Source organism: Cicer arietinum, chromosome 4 (genome assembly GCF_000331145.2).
Source record: "Cicer arietinum cultivar CDC Frontier isolate Library 1 chromosome 4, Cicar.CDCFrontier_v2.0, whole genome shotgun sequence".
Lineage (NCBI taxonomy): Eukaryota > Viridiplantae > Streptophyta > Magnoliopsida > Fabales > Fabaceae > Cicer > Cicer arietinum.
In genome coordinates, this window is record NC_021163.2 from 16917126 (window position 1) to 16930794 (window position 13669).

Sequence of the window (13669 nt, forward strand, 5' to 3'; positions counted from 1 at the left end):
ATTAATAAATAAATAATCATAATAATAATACTATATTATATTATTTCGATTGTATTATATTATTTCGACTGTATTATATTATTTTGATTATTAATAAATAATAATCATAATTTCGATTGTATTATATTATTTTAAAAATTGTTATTCATACTTTAATAAATTAAAAATAATTAAATTAATAAATAAATAATCATAATAATAATAAATATTTTATTATTATTAAAAATAATTATAATTAAAAATAATAAATTATATTATAAATTTTAATGAAAATACATTAAAAAAGAAAAAAAAATATATTAATAATATAAAACAAAATACATTACATTAACAAAGTTCATATGTTGAATGTGTTTAATACAACATATATTAAATAACAAAGCTCATATACTAAATATGTATGAATTATGCATTGTCGCAAAATCATAGGAAACCCGATTCTAACATATATATATACATTACACCGGAAGCATTCACTTTTAATTTACTAAAGTGAATGATTCCGACGTAATGTATAAGAGACATTCAATGTATGAGTTTCGTTAATTTAATGTATTTTGTTTTATGTTATTAATATAATTTTTTTTTATTTTTTATATATTTTCCTTGAAATTTATAATATAATTTATTATTTTTAAATTTAATTATAATTTATTAATATATTATTTATTTTTATTATTTATTAATTTAATTCTTTTAAATTTATCAAATAATTATTAAAATAATATAATAATTATTAAAACGAACAAAAACAATGAAATCTTAATGCGAGATAGTCCATGTGCCAGCAACCTCTAACTAGGTGAAAAAAAATTTATTCAGAGTCGCATTCTAAGCCATCAACTTCCTAACTCCAAAAAATTAGGACAATCAGATAATATTAATTAATATCAGATTCTTTAATGTAAAAAAAATATTTATATATATAAAAAAAAATCCTCGATTGGATAAAAGATAATTTCTTTATTTTAAATTATTATTATTTTCTTTTATTTTGTGAAAGAAAAGTACTGTTTTTCTCTTTTTAATGTTAATTTTTTTTAATCGAGTATGATATATAATGAGTGGTTCTTTTTTAATGTTAATTTTTTATATTTTAAGATAATTTAATAATATTTTTAAAATATATTTTAAAAAAAATAATAAATGTATTTATAAATTTGTAAATGATCTTATATTTAGATTTTGTTTGATAAAAAAAAGTAAATAACTGATATAAAAATATTACACATAACAATAAACATATGGATATATTTTAAAGATCTGTATAGAGAAAATATTCTTAAAACTACTATAAAATATATATAACCGTTAATCTTATCTTAATCACTGATCTTTTATCTCACACTTCATATGAAAAATTAAAGAAAATAAATAAATAAATAAAAGGTTGGAGGAACTTGTACAAGGAGTTGTTAGGTTGCTATTTTTTTTTTAATTCCAATAATTATACTTGAACATGTTAATAAGTTAGAATTTATCTAAATTTAGACGATATAAAGATACACAAATTGAGATGGTGTAAAAGATACGTAGTTGACAAATATTAGAGACTTATTTAAAAATAATTATGTGATTACAAAAATATATAAACATAACTGCATATAAATATAGAAATACATGCTTAAAAAATTCACTAAGATTGGATAAACATACATAAAGTGAGATTGCATAAATGTTTAACAACTTATGATATAATATTTTAAAAATTATAAATGAAAATCAATCAAACTCACATAAAATAACAACAACGTCCTCAATTAACACATACAAACATCTACACAAACATCCATAACAATGAAATTGAAAAGAAAAAAAAGTGATCAAAGAGTTATATGAATCAAGTTCACAAGTAAATGAAATAAGAGGGAAAAAAAGGCAAACCTCTGGTAAAACAAAGAGTTCAAGTAAATGCTGAAAATGAGAGAAAGTGGAAGAAGATGAGAAGAAATGGTTATTGGTAGAAAGAGTAAATTTGATTTTGCTATAAGATAATTCGATTGTGTTCTTTCTATAAAGGGTGTAATTAGCAAAAAGATAGAAGTAACTAGCAAAAATATAAATTATAAAGGATTATAATGAAATTTAAGAAATTATTAACTGTGAAAATGAAATAAAAATAATAAATTATAAGTTTAAATGCTATTTAAAATAGCATCTAAAAATACCGTAAATTTATAAAATTATGTTGATTATCTTTCGGAGGTCGTAATAAGTTAAACTATTGATCTAACTATCTTATTTTGTAAAGTCAATAATAGTGAAAAGACAAAAAAATCCCAAGAATGAAGAGATGGTTATCGAACAACTCTTCTTTTTCTTATCGTATAATTGGTTAATATTTGCCCAATCATCTTACCTTTAATTTCTTTTTATCCCAAGAAATTAAATCTAGTGTCATCATTGTAGATAAACTTAAATTTCTTTAATGACCGCAATGCCTTCATTCAACCTACAGCTGTTGGGATAATTAGCTTTTTAAACCCTCAATTTTATAAAATTACATCTGTTATATTAAATTTAATTAATTTTGCACACCCTCAATTTTAAGTCTTGTACTCTTTCTGTTTTTGCTAAATTGCTATGCTTCATCTGTATTAGTTAGAAATAAATATTTTTGTCTTAGTCTTTTGAAGTTTTTCAAAGTAATTAATTTATGAACCGCAAAAGTGGTGCTGATGTTGTCCCACATTTAATATGTATATACATCAGAATTCAAAATTGAATCTCAAACATAATTATAATATATATTATAAATAAAATCTCTATTTCTAATTCTAAATACCAATTTAAAAATTATTTTGTCTTTAAATATAAGCATTTTTTTAAGTTACTAAACATAATTCTTTTTCAATTATCATATTCTTAGATGGTATAGAGAAAGAGGGTATAATAAATATTCATTTAAAGTAAAAAATTGCATTAGCATTACCCAGCTTAGAAAATATATAGCATAGTTCCCATGCGTTTATTGACTTAGTTGCATTGCATATATTGGACTTGTTGTTTTAAGCATTGCCACAACACTAACAAATAACATTACCTATTATGCATTTATATTATTAAAGTAGTTGATCTAGCAAGGATCTGCTATCCAATTTATCAACCTTGGACTTGATAGATAACATGTTCTTCTCCATATGAGCTGACTTCTTTTCAAGCTCGCCCAACTGCTCTCTGATCCCTTCGATTTTTGTTTTAATATCTGTTACCTCCTGTTCTTTCTGAGTCAAAATTTCCATTTTTGATTCTAGCTCCTTCCTCAGTGCTTCCATTTCACTCTCCGAGTTAGCCTTCGCCGCCTCCATGGACCGGTGCTCGTTCATGAGTACAACATTTTCAGCGATTTCGTTGACTATGCTACGCAACCAGCCAATGCGAAGTTGAGCAGACTCTACATCATTAAGAATAGCCAACAATTCCTTGACTTTGGACTTGGTTAAGTGCATTACCGAGGTTGATTGTAACTCTTGGATCACAAAGCACACACACTCGATGTAATACGACCGCATCACAACGGATTCCAAATGGCAGCTTTCTCCTATATCACCATACTTGTTGAATATGGATAGCAGGATGGGAGCAAAGCTTTCCTTCACATGGTATTTTCCAACTGGAACACGCGTCTCAGAAACCACAGACTCACTCTCCTCTTCATCACTGTCCTCATTATCACGGAGAAAATCAGAAAAACAGTAGTGCTTGGACCCACCAGCTGATGTAGTTAAACCTTCTCCAATGTCATCAACAGAGGTGATTGGAACAACTTTGGTTGAAGAGTTTTTGTCCCCTGCTTGCTTTGTAGGTATTGTGCTGTAAAGATTCTCCGAACCATCCTTCGGTTGGACTTTGTCATTCACAGGCTGCAAAAGAAGAAAGTGCAAAAGACAGGTCAATTTTTCCTGCCATTGAGAAGATTTTGTTGAAGAGGGTGTGAAAAAATAGAGGCAACTATTTTTACCTTAACATCTGGAGCTTGTAGTTCTCCAGAAGCTGGTATAAGCTCATTGCTTTTTGGCTCCAACTTTTTCTTTTCATAATATTTTGATATTGGTGATGCAGCATCAGCAAGATAAATAGCTCCAATTTTCGAAGCCGGAACATTGTCAAGAACTGGGAGTTCAGGCTTAGACCCTACCTTCTTTTTACTGTCAAAGTTTAACGGAACAATGCCTACAATTTGAGAAGATTTTAGTCAGAAACACTTTGATGAATGAACGTTCACAATACCCAATTAGAAGCTCAACACAGATTAGTTCATATCATTTGTACAAAAGCTGGTGGAAACTGTATTATATCAAATCAAATGAACCACAATTTATGTTCAGTATTCAAATCAATCTGTTTCTTGACTAAATTCTAGATAAATTACACATTACTTTCATCTTAATCTTAATTAGAACACAAAGTTAACGTGACATATAAAGTGGAAGAAGCACTTACAAGAAGAAGACACACAATATAACAGCTAAATATATAAACACAAGAAAATGGTCACTGAGTTGCACATAATTGGATTTGATATCCTTTAAATAGCAGATTAAAAAATGAAGGGAGACCTGAATCAGCTCCTGATATTCTTTGGTTGCAATTTACATCACACACATGGTAAGGATTAGATGCTTTAGGACAGCCTGAGTGCGAGCGTTTGTCTTCATTCGTCTTTTTGCCTATCTCACCTCCTGTAACACTTCTGCGATAAGCTTTGGAACAAAAGACAGATTTTATAAGTGTCGATAGATTTGTAGCTAGTCAATTATTCAATATCAGTTAGAAGATAAAAATAAATCACCAGCATTTTCAAGAAAATAAAAAAAAATCTAAAGTATAAACAAGTCAAAACAGTCCAAGCAACCAAAATTATATATATCATTTTGCAGGGAGAAAGGAAAATAGACACAAAAAAACAGAACAACAACATGTAACAGTAAGCAGTTACAAACTTACAATTGATACAGGATGACACAAGCCAATTGGATTACCAGGGCCCATTTTCCTTGGGAATCGGAGAGTTAAAGACAAAAAAACAGGATGACACAAACCAAATTTGATTTGTAACTATAGTCCAGACAAAATACAAAATTCAAGATAGGCCACCAACTATGCCGAAATGGTGTTTTACTTCAAAGAAAAAAATTATATTTAGGTATATAAAAAGAGTATTATGTAGCAAACAAGAAGAACAACTAACCAGAACCCTTTTTATTTTTAGATGGCTTGGAGTTGGATTCCTTGATCTTGTGCAAGCAAGATTCAGTGCATTCATGGTAAGGATTAGAAGCATATACACAATCTGGCATAACTTTTGGATTCTGAGCCATCTCTATCCAAGTCTTACCTACCTCACCTTTGCTACTAACCAACCTAAGGGTAACTGTTGCATCCAATTAACAACAACAAAAAAAAAAACTCAAATTAAACATCATATACACATATATCATACCATGATTCTTATAAAAGGAAAAGGGGAACACATAAATTCCCACCCAAATTAAGAAATATGTATAAAAAAATAATTAAAAAGTTCTTTCTATATACACATTAAAAGGTGATACAAAAAAAAGACAACAACATAAAAAAATAAATAATAATAATCAAAATTTCAATTCATCACTATCATATCAATACCTATCCAATCAAGCCAACCCCTTTACAAGAGAAAGGGATAGAAAAGTAAAAAAAGAGAAAAAGAAGCAGTTTTTCACTTTTCTATGCATGAGGGAGAAAAAAAATTAGAAGAGCTCAGCCATCTGAATAATCACACCACTTGATTCCATCAACTCATAAAAATAAATTGTATAGTTTATTTATTTTTAATGCATGTAATTACTCAGAAAATGAAACAAACACATAAATAAATAAATAAATAAAACAACATTTCCATGACAACAAATTTATGTTTGAATATGTAAAATCACAAGAACGCAAAAGAAATAATTTAAAAAAAAAAAAACAGAAATCAAAGACATACAGCAAAAGGAGACACCCATGAAACAGAGAAAAAAAGAAAGAAGAAACAAACACAAGACGGCAGTGAAGTCTGAAAAATCAACATAGAAAAAGGATGAAAAAGAAGCAATGACCTAGGAAGTCAATGACAATGTTGATGCAAAATGGGAGTTGGAGAAGTAGGTAGCACCAATTCCAAATGAAACAGTAACAAGGTTGTTTGGTTTATAATTATTAATTTGAATTTTGTTTGTAAGAAGCAACCTATGAATGAATGAAAGATTGTTAAAGAAGCGTGTGTTTTTGACCATATAAGGTTGTGTTGTGGCAATATTTAGAATTGAATAAAACTTTTTGACCAAAATGAATAAAAGAATATGAAAATAAATGAAGCATGGAAAGAGGACTAAAGCACGTCACAGAGTTCACAACTTTTGAATGCATGTGTTGAAAATTATGCAAAACAGATTACAAAATTGTCAAAGGATCTAGAAATCCCCTTTACCCCCTCCTAGGCTCCTACTATTTAATGTGTCTAAATTTTTATTTTTAAAATACCTGAAATAATTCACTTTTATTTTCAATCGTTTGATTTTCATCTCAGGACCATCAATCTATTGTCTCCATAAATATGTCAAATTGTTTATTGTTTACATAGACTATTAAATCTTAATCCACATAGATAAAGTATTAGTGGTTAACAATTAGTTAAACTAAAGAGTATTTGGGTTGAACTTTAAATTTTCATCGTGAAACTTCGTTAACAACTCAACTTATACCATAGTTTTACACATATACATAATTTAATGTTTAAGAATGATCTAAAAAATTCATTTAAACGTGACTAGAAAACATGTATTTTTTAGGAAAGAAAAACATGTTTTTATTGTTTATAAAATCACAATGTTTAAGTTTAATCCTTAAATAAGAATTTGACCTATTTTTATTTATTTTATAAAAATAAATTATTTTAGTCTGTCAAAGTAATCTCAATAAAAAAAATTATAGACAAAAAAGGAAATAAATTTATTGAAGAACTAAATTAAAAGGAAAGATTACACTATTTTGATATAATATTACATTAATATTATACTGTTAAATAATATTTTATTTGATATATTTTTCAAATTTGATAATTCATTTAAAAGATTATATCATATAATTTTTTAATATAAATCTAAAACGGATTGATTTGTTATTGAGATACTTTAAAATTTAACATATTAAATATTTTTATGATATAAATATAATCTCAAAGTACCTTAACAACATGTTAAATAGTTATAAATTTATGAAAATTTACATAAATAATCTAGTTATAAATTTATAAAAACTTACATAGATAATCTATATAATTTAATTTTTCAACATTATTGAACGATGTAATATTAATGTAATTATTTTTTTAAAATAATAAAATTTAATAATTAATAATTAATTTTGTTATAAAAATAATTAAATTTGTGACCACTTTATAATTTTTATAATTTCTAATATTGATGTAATATCACACTGGTATAATTTAATTTATTCTCAAACTTTAAAAGGTTGTAACTTTATTGAGAGTAAAAGGGTGTAAATATTGAAAAGCAAAGTTTTTTTTTATAATTTTTTTTATATTTAATTTATATGCATTGTTACACATTTAATGTTATATGTTTATTCAATCATAATTATCAAACTATTAAAGGTATTTGATTTTTATTATAATTACTATTAAGATTATATATATAAATAATTATAATTACAGACAAAAGAAAAGCTTTATACGGTGACAATATATAAATTAAATTTTTATTTTTATCCACTTGCTATATTTAGTGTATATAATTAATTCTATCATAAAAATAGAATGTATAATGAAAAAATAATAATTAATATTACATTATCAAAAACATATGACACTAAAAAAAATGAAAATCACATTCATATTAGAAAAAAGTATTTTTTCTTTTAATAATTCTTTTTGTGGGAACTTTTTTAATAAATTTGATATTAACAAAAATGAGACATATTTTTTAACAAAATTTATATTTATTACATTGAATCAAGATACAAATATTCTACATTATTCATGAACTCAAATTAAATTCATAGTAATATACTCTATGATGTGACGTATAATGTGATTAAAGAAAATAGATGTACTGTACGTTATTATGGTTTTCCAAACATTGTATTAAAAATCCTGAATATTGTTTAGATTCAATTGATATTTCCCTCAATATTTAAAATATAACACGTGTAACTTTGACTACATTTACAAAAATTATTTAAAAGAGAGTGCTGGGGCTGCTACATAAACCGAAAAATTCTTCTTTAAAAGAAAAAAACAAATTATTTTCTTCTTAATTTTTTTTTATCATTCAAACGGTTAAAATACATTTATAAAATAAAAATCTAAAGTAATTAAAATAAAAAGAATAAATTTTCTAAAAAATTTACACATTTATATTAATAACAAAATGGCATGTCGGAATAGTACAATCGACGATATCTAAAATTATAATAAAATTGAAATAATTATGTTTTTTTATTTATATATCAAAATTATTGATTAAAATTTGTAATAGATTAAATTTATTCTCTAAACTAAACAAACATTTAAAAAAAAATGAAAAATAAAAAACCACCGTATCAATACAACCAACAATACACTTATAACAAAATTGTAAAAAATACAAATTCTTAATACCTCTAATAGTCTTAAGTCAATTCTACGTAAAAAATAACAAATGACTTGGAGAGGTATTTCTGAATAAAAAATAGTCATAAGTCAATTCTACGTAATGAACAAAAAGAAGAATGAGAATCTAAAATTTTAGTGGCTACTTCTAAAGAGCACTAACACATCGAACCATGGGACTCTCTTCCTCTTTTTCCTTATAACCGTTACTTGTTTACACAAATCAATTAAACTATTTTTTGTAGGACTAATTAAACTATTTAATTTTTTTATATTACTTTTAATTATTTATTATATCGATTTATTTATTTATCTTTTGTAATAAATAAATAGAGATAAATTTTAAAAATAATATTTAATACTATTTTGAAATTAAATGACAAATAAAAAAAACAATTTTTTTCCTTCAAAAAATGACTCTTGAGAAAAATAGAGAAAGGATTAAAGACTCAAATTTGTTGGAAGGACGAGAGTACAAAAGATTAACGATAAAGATATTAATTAATAAGTTTTTATATTATATTTTCATCCAAACATCATAAGGCATCATAAGATATTTAGTGTACAAATAATCATATTTGATATATCTTTATAGATAAATTGTGGCGATAAAGTACAAGTGTGTGAGTATTACAACTCAGACGGATAATAAAATGAAATTAGATATGATTTACACGATTAATTATGGCTAAATTTTAAATATTTTAAAATTAATTAGTTAAAATTTAAAGTATCAAATATAGAGAGAGAGATTTGATGATCCAAGAGTAATTTTGTGATTAGTTACTGCATTTAATAACTCAATATCAACGATGAAATGTACTAATTCAATCGTTGATTATTGATATAAAATATTAATGATTAAACGTATAAAACTTTATATAAATCTGAAATTTATAGTTATGTAATTTAGTCATCGATATTTGTTTATATTTTTAAAAAATTTATTATACTTTTTTGTACCCAAAAAAGGTTTATAATACGTTTATTTAAAATTATTTGATGAAGTATCAAATAGTTTTAAAATTTTGTGGAATTGAACTACTTTATAAAAACTTTTTAATTTGACGGTTAAATAAATGAAATTTATTATTTATATTAAATTATTAAATAGATTAACTCATCATAAAATTACTCAGGTGATCAATGAATCTCTAATATATATATATATATATATATATAATACAAGTCTATTACAATATTATTCTTAGATTCATGCATCAAATACAATTGTGGTTCATTCATACAAATTAATTTTTTTGTATAGATTTAAATATTATTTATAGTAATTTAATATCAATTATTTTTTAAATAAATTGATTATATCCATTTGATCAAACATTTCCTTTTTTTTTTTCATTATCAAATTCAAAATATTAAACCATAAAACTTACTTAGTCAGTTTAAGAATTAAAGATAACAGTGAATTACTTGATTAAGAATGCTAAACACACGAGGCATATAAGTAATCCATAAACTTTATTCAGTGCATCATTGTTTCTTAACTAAATAAAAGTTAATCCCATAACGAAACTTAACAAAACAACATAAAAAAAATATAGCAAGAACCATTTAAACAAATTTACAAGGAAATACAACTAAGGACATAATTGAAATGGAAATTGCATAGACAATGACAACTACAGAAGTGCAATAATTCTGACTATGAGTTGCAACACTTTCCTCTTGATCTTTAGCTCCAAAAATGAGCTTCAATGATCTTGAAGTTGAGGAAATGAGATGGTGATGGAAGAAGGTGAGGAGGTAGGGACCCTACGACTACTTTAATGTTTTTAATAATTTTTTTATAAAAAATAATTTATAAAATAATTACAAAAAAAATACTAATTAAAAAATATACTATATTTTTCATTTTAAAAATTAATTGTAACTCTTTTGAGTTTCTTTTGGAGATATAAAAATTAAACTAGTGATATGAAGAATTCAAAAAATGAAATAAATTAAATTGATTTTTTGTGTGTTCGACTTCAAATCGAACCAAATAAACTCAATCTTGAGTATGAATTCATTTAATTAAAATTGATTATCGATATATGAATAAAATCATTAAACTATATCAATAGTGTTATCTTAGACATTTGTTATATTTAAAGATTTTTTAATTATTTATATATTATTATTTTCATTGTAGTTTACAAAGTGTTTACGTAATTGTTTTAATAATATAAAAAATACAGTGTTTGAAAAAGAAAATTTATATTTTTAAAATAAGTATCTTAATTTTTATCAATGTCAATCTGATTAAACTTTACCAAATCAACGTGTTATTCATTAGTATGAATTTAATTTTGTGAGAAAAATTGTAAAAATTCAAACAAATTAACTATCTTTTTGGTTTAGATTTTTCTTGTTCAAACATATGAATCAAATCAATATGTTATATCCATAACTTCGTATCTCATAAATATATGCAACTTTTTAGTCTAATTCATCCTCTTTTTGTGGTTGTATTTTTAAAAAAATTGTATATTCATATTACAAATTTAAAATCTAAAGTTCTAATATATAATAAAATACTATATTTATTTTACCAATTAAATATTTTTTTGATACTTCCAACATATATTTGTTCAAGCTCCACCGTTAGATGGAAAGTCCGAAAATCCGAAAATGAGGATGAATGATGGCAGATATGATTCTCTAAATTAGATTAGAATCAACCCGCTTTCTTTAGTGCAACAGTTGTTTTTCTTTTTCATAGTACTTTTTGAATATTCTCTCCTTATTTATGTAATATAACAACGGCAAAAAATGATTTTAAATAATTGATTTTGATTAATAAGTAATTAATAATGAATTATGTTGACTCACCAACTTATTAATTGTGTCATGTACGATGACGTTATCAAAATTTGTCAACTTCAACAAAAAATTATGATAAAGATCAAATTAAAAGTATTTTTAAATTAAAAAGATAAATTAGAAAAAAAATATTTTGAGATTAAAATCAAAGTGATTCATATATACGTAAATGATTTGTACTTCTAATTAAAATAATGTGTTTATACAAGCATCTTTTTTGTTAAACTAAATATGCAAGTAATCTAATTAACAACTTAAAAGAGTAGGCAAAAATAGAATAAATCAAATCAATGGTCATAATTCACCAAACAGCCAGTATCCGGATGCATATAAAATAAGATGAAGACCATAGAAATCGATCTTATGAGTCCTTAACACATATATCTGTAATTTATATCTCATTGACAAAAACAAAAATAAAAAAAATAAAGACAATTAAAAAGAAGGTTGCATGGCACGTGGGATCATGTGTGATGCAAAATAATCAGCGTATCCGATGAACAATATTTATAATGTCTAATTGGTTTCCCTCGTGCTATGTTATTTTGATAAATACTTCATCAATATTTGTGCTATATAATATTTGATGTATGGTGTGAACACAATTTCCATGACGACTTTGGTCCTGCACATATCTTCAACGACTTTTGCAAGTTTTTGTTTGCCATAAAATCAAAGGAGTAGAACCGTCCCATGACTCACATGTAATTATTTGTGGCAAGGAAAATGATTTCACTGTTAATGGTCAAAACAAGTTTCTTACATATGCCTTAATCATGAAAACCACTGGGCAGCATCTTTAGATAAATTGACTTATGAGGCCATAGAATCAAGGATAAACCATAATTTTAGTCGTCGAAAGAAAGAATAAGTCGTCATCATTTTATTCTTGACACATTAAAAATTTCAAATTAATCATCGAATTATCAGTTAGTTTCATTCCCGACATTATAACAATCATGAATTATTTTGTCATTAAATTGTATCTTTTAGTGACTTTTATGATAGTAAGTTATATATTTCAAGGACTGTTTTGATAATTCGAGGATAAATTTGAAATTTTTACTGCGTCAAAAATTAAAATGATAGCATCTTATACTTTTAAGAACTAAAATGATAATTTATCCAACAATTACAATTATGAGTTTCATTTTCATATTTCGTTTAAAACATTTATACTATATTAACACATTACAATTAATTATGAATGTCATTTTAAAAATATTTTAAATTTATATTTAATTTTCTTTATTTTCTTTATACTTTTGTCTTATAGTGTCTGCCTTATAGTGTGTGGCCTTAGTTTGCTTTGAAAATGTAAGTGTATTATGAAGTATTTGAGTGAAATATCTATATATTGTAAAAAAACTCATAGAGGTATTCTATTAGACAATTATGGTGATTTTTTCTTCAACTTTAGTGTCCTTTTCTTGTTAAAGGATCATGTGATGATTGTTTTCTTTCATCTCTCGTGGCTGTTTTTCTTTCCACAATCCACTCTTAAAGATGCATATTAGTCAAGACTTGTTAATTGATTAGAGCAACTCTCCCTCTCAAAGACAAAGACAATATATATCTTTCTTGGACTAGCTCCAAGTTGAATTCCTAAAAATTTAAAGAGTAATTCTCCAATGTAGCATGATATAAAATAAAAGAACGATTCTAAAAAGTATTTATCAACTTTTATGCCAAACAAAATTATCTTTAACTTCAACCTAGAGTCTCATTCAAAATTATTCAACATTGTTTTGACGCTCCAAAGATTATTTCAAGATCTCGGACATTATAATAACTTTGTATACACACTAAAGAATCAGAAAAAATATATAATAGTTTTGTATACACACTAAAGAATAAGAAAAAGTATATAATAATTATTTGATTAATTACATCCCCGTGCGCGGTCATGGAAGTTACACGAAAATGATAAATTAATTTTTTACTTTCTTTTTATCATGTTAGTCTTTTATATTTCTTTTAGTGTTAAATTCTTCATTTATGTTTGTAAATATTTATACCTATTATGTAATTTTATATCAGCAAAATTGAAATATAAAATTCTTTCATTTTTTATTTATAAATTTGTGTAGTTTTTAAAGATTTTTTATTGCAATAATTATAAGAACCTCGGTCAAATTTGTAAAAAATAATTAAATATAAAAGTTAATGCATGAAATAAACATATCGTTGATACCATCCCATCAGCCCAAG

At 24.8% G+C, this 13669-nt stretch overlaps 1 protein-coding gene across 3 annotated transcripts; it reads right to left on the bottom strand.

Annotated features, from left to right (window-relative positions):
• Nucleotides 1–2903: 2903 nt before the first annotated feature.
• On the bottom strand, nucleotides 2904–6232 carry LOC101497735 (uncharacterized). 3 transcript variants are annotated; one of them, XM_004497121.4, is made up of 5 exons: nucleotides 6084–6232; nucleotides 5192–5374; nucleotides 4560–4703; nucleotides 3962–4173; nucleotides 2904–3863 (listed from the first exon to the last, which is right to left on the bottom strand). In XM_004497121.4, exons 2-5 carry the CDS (start codon nucleotides 5319–5321, stop codon nucleotides 3063–3065), a joined length of 1287 nt encoding a protein of 428 aa, XP_004497178.1. In that variant the 5' UTR covers nucleotides 5322–5374; nucleotides 6084–6232; the 3' UTR covers nucleotides 2904–3062. The 3 variants fall into 3 exon arrangements, with proteins under 3 accessions (XP_004497178.1, XP_004497177.1, XP_027189761.1); XM_004497120.4 differs by having other exon boundaries at nucleotides 5972–6106; XM_027333960.2 differs by lacking the exon at nucleotides 6084–6232 and adding an exon at nucleotides 5629–5769.
• Between the last annotated feature and the right edge of the window lie 7437 nt (nucleotides 6233–13669).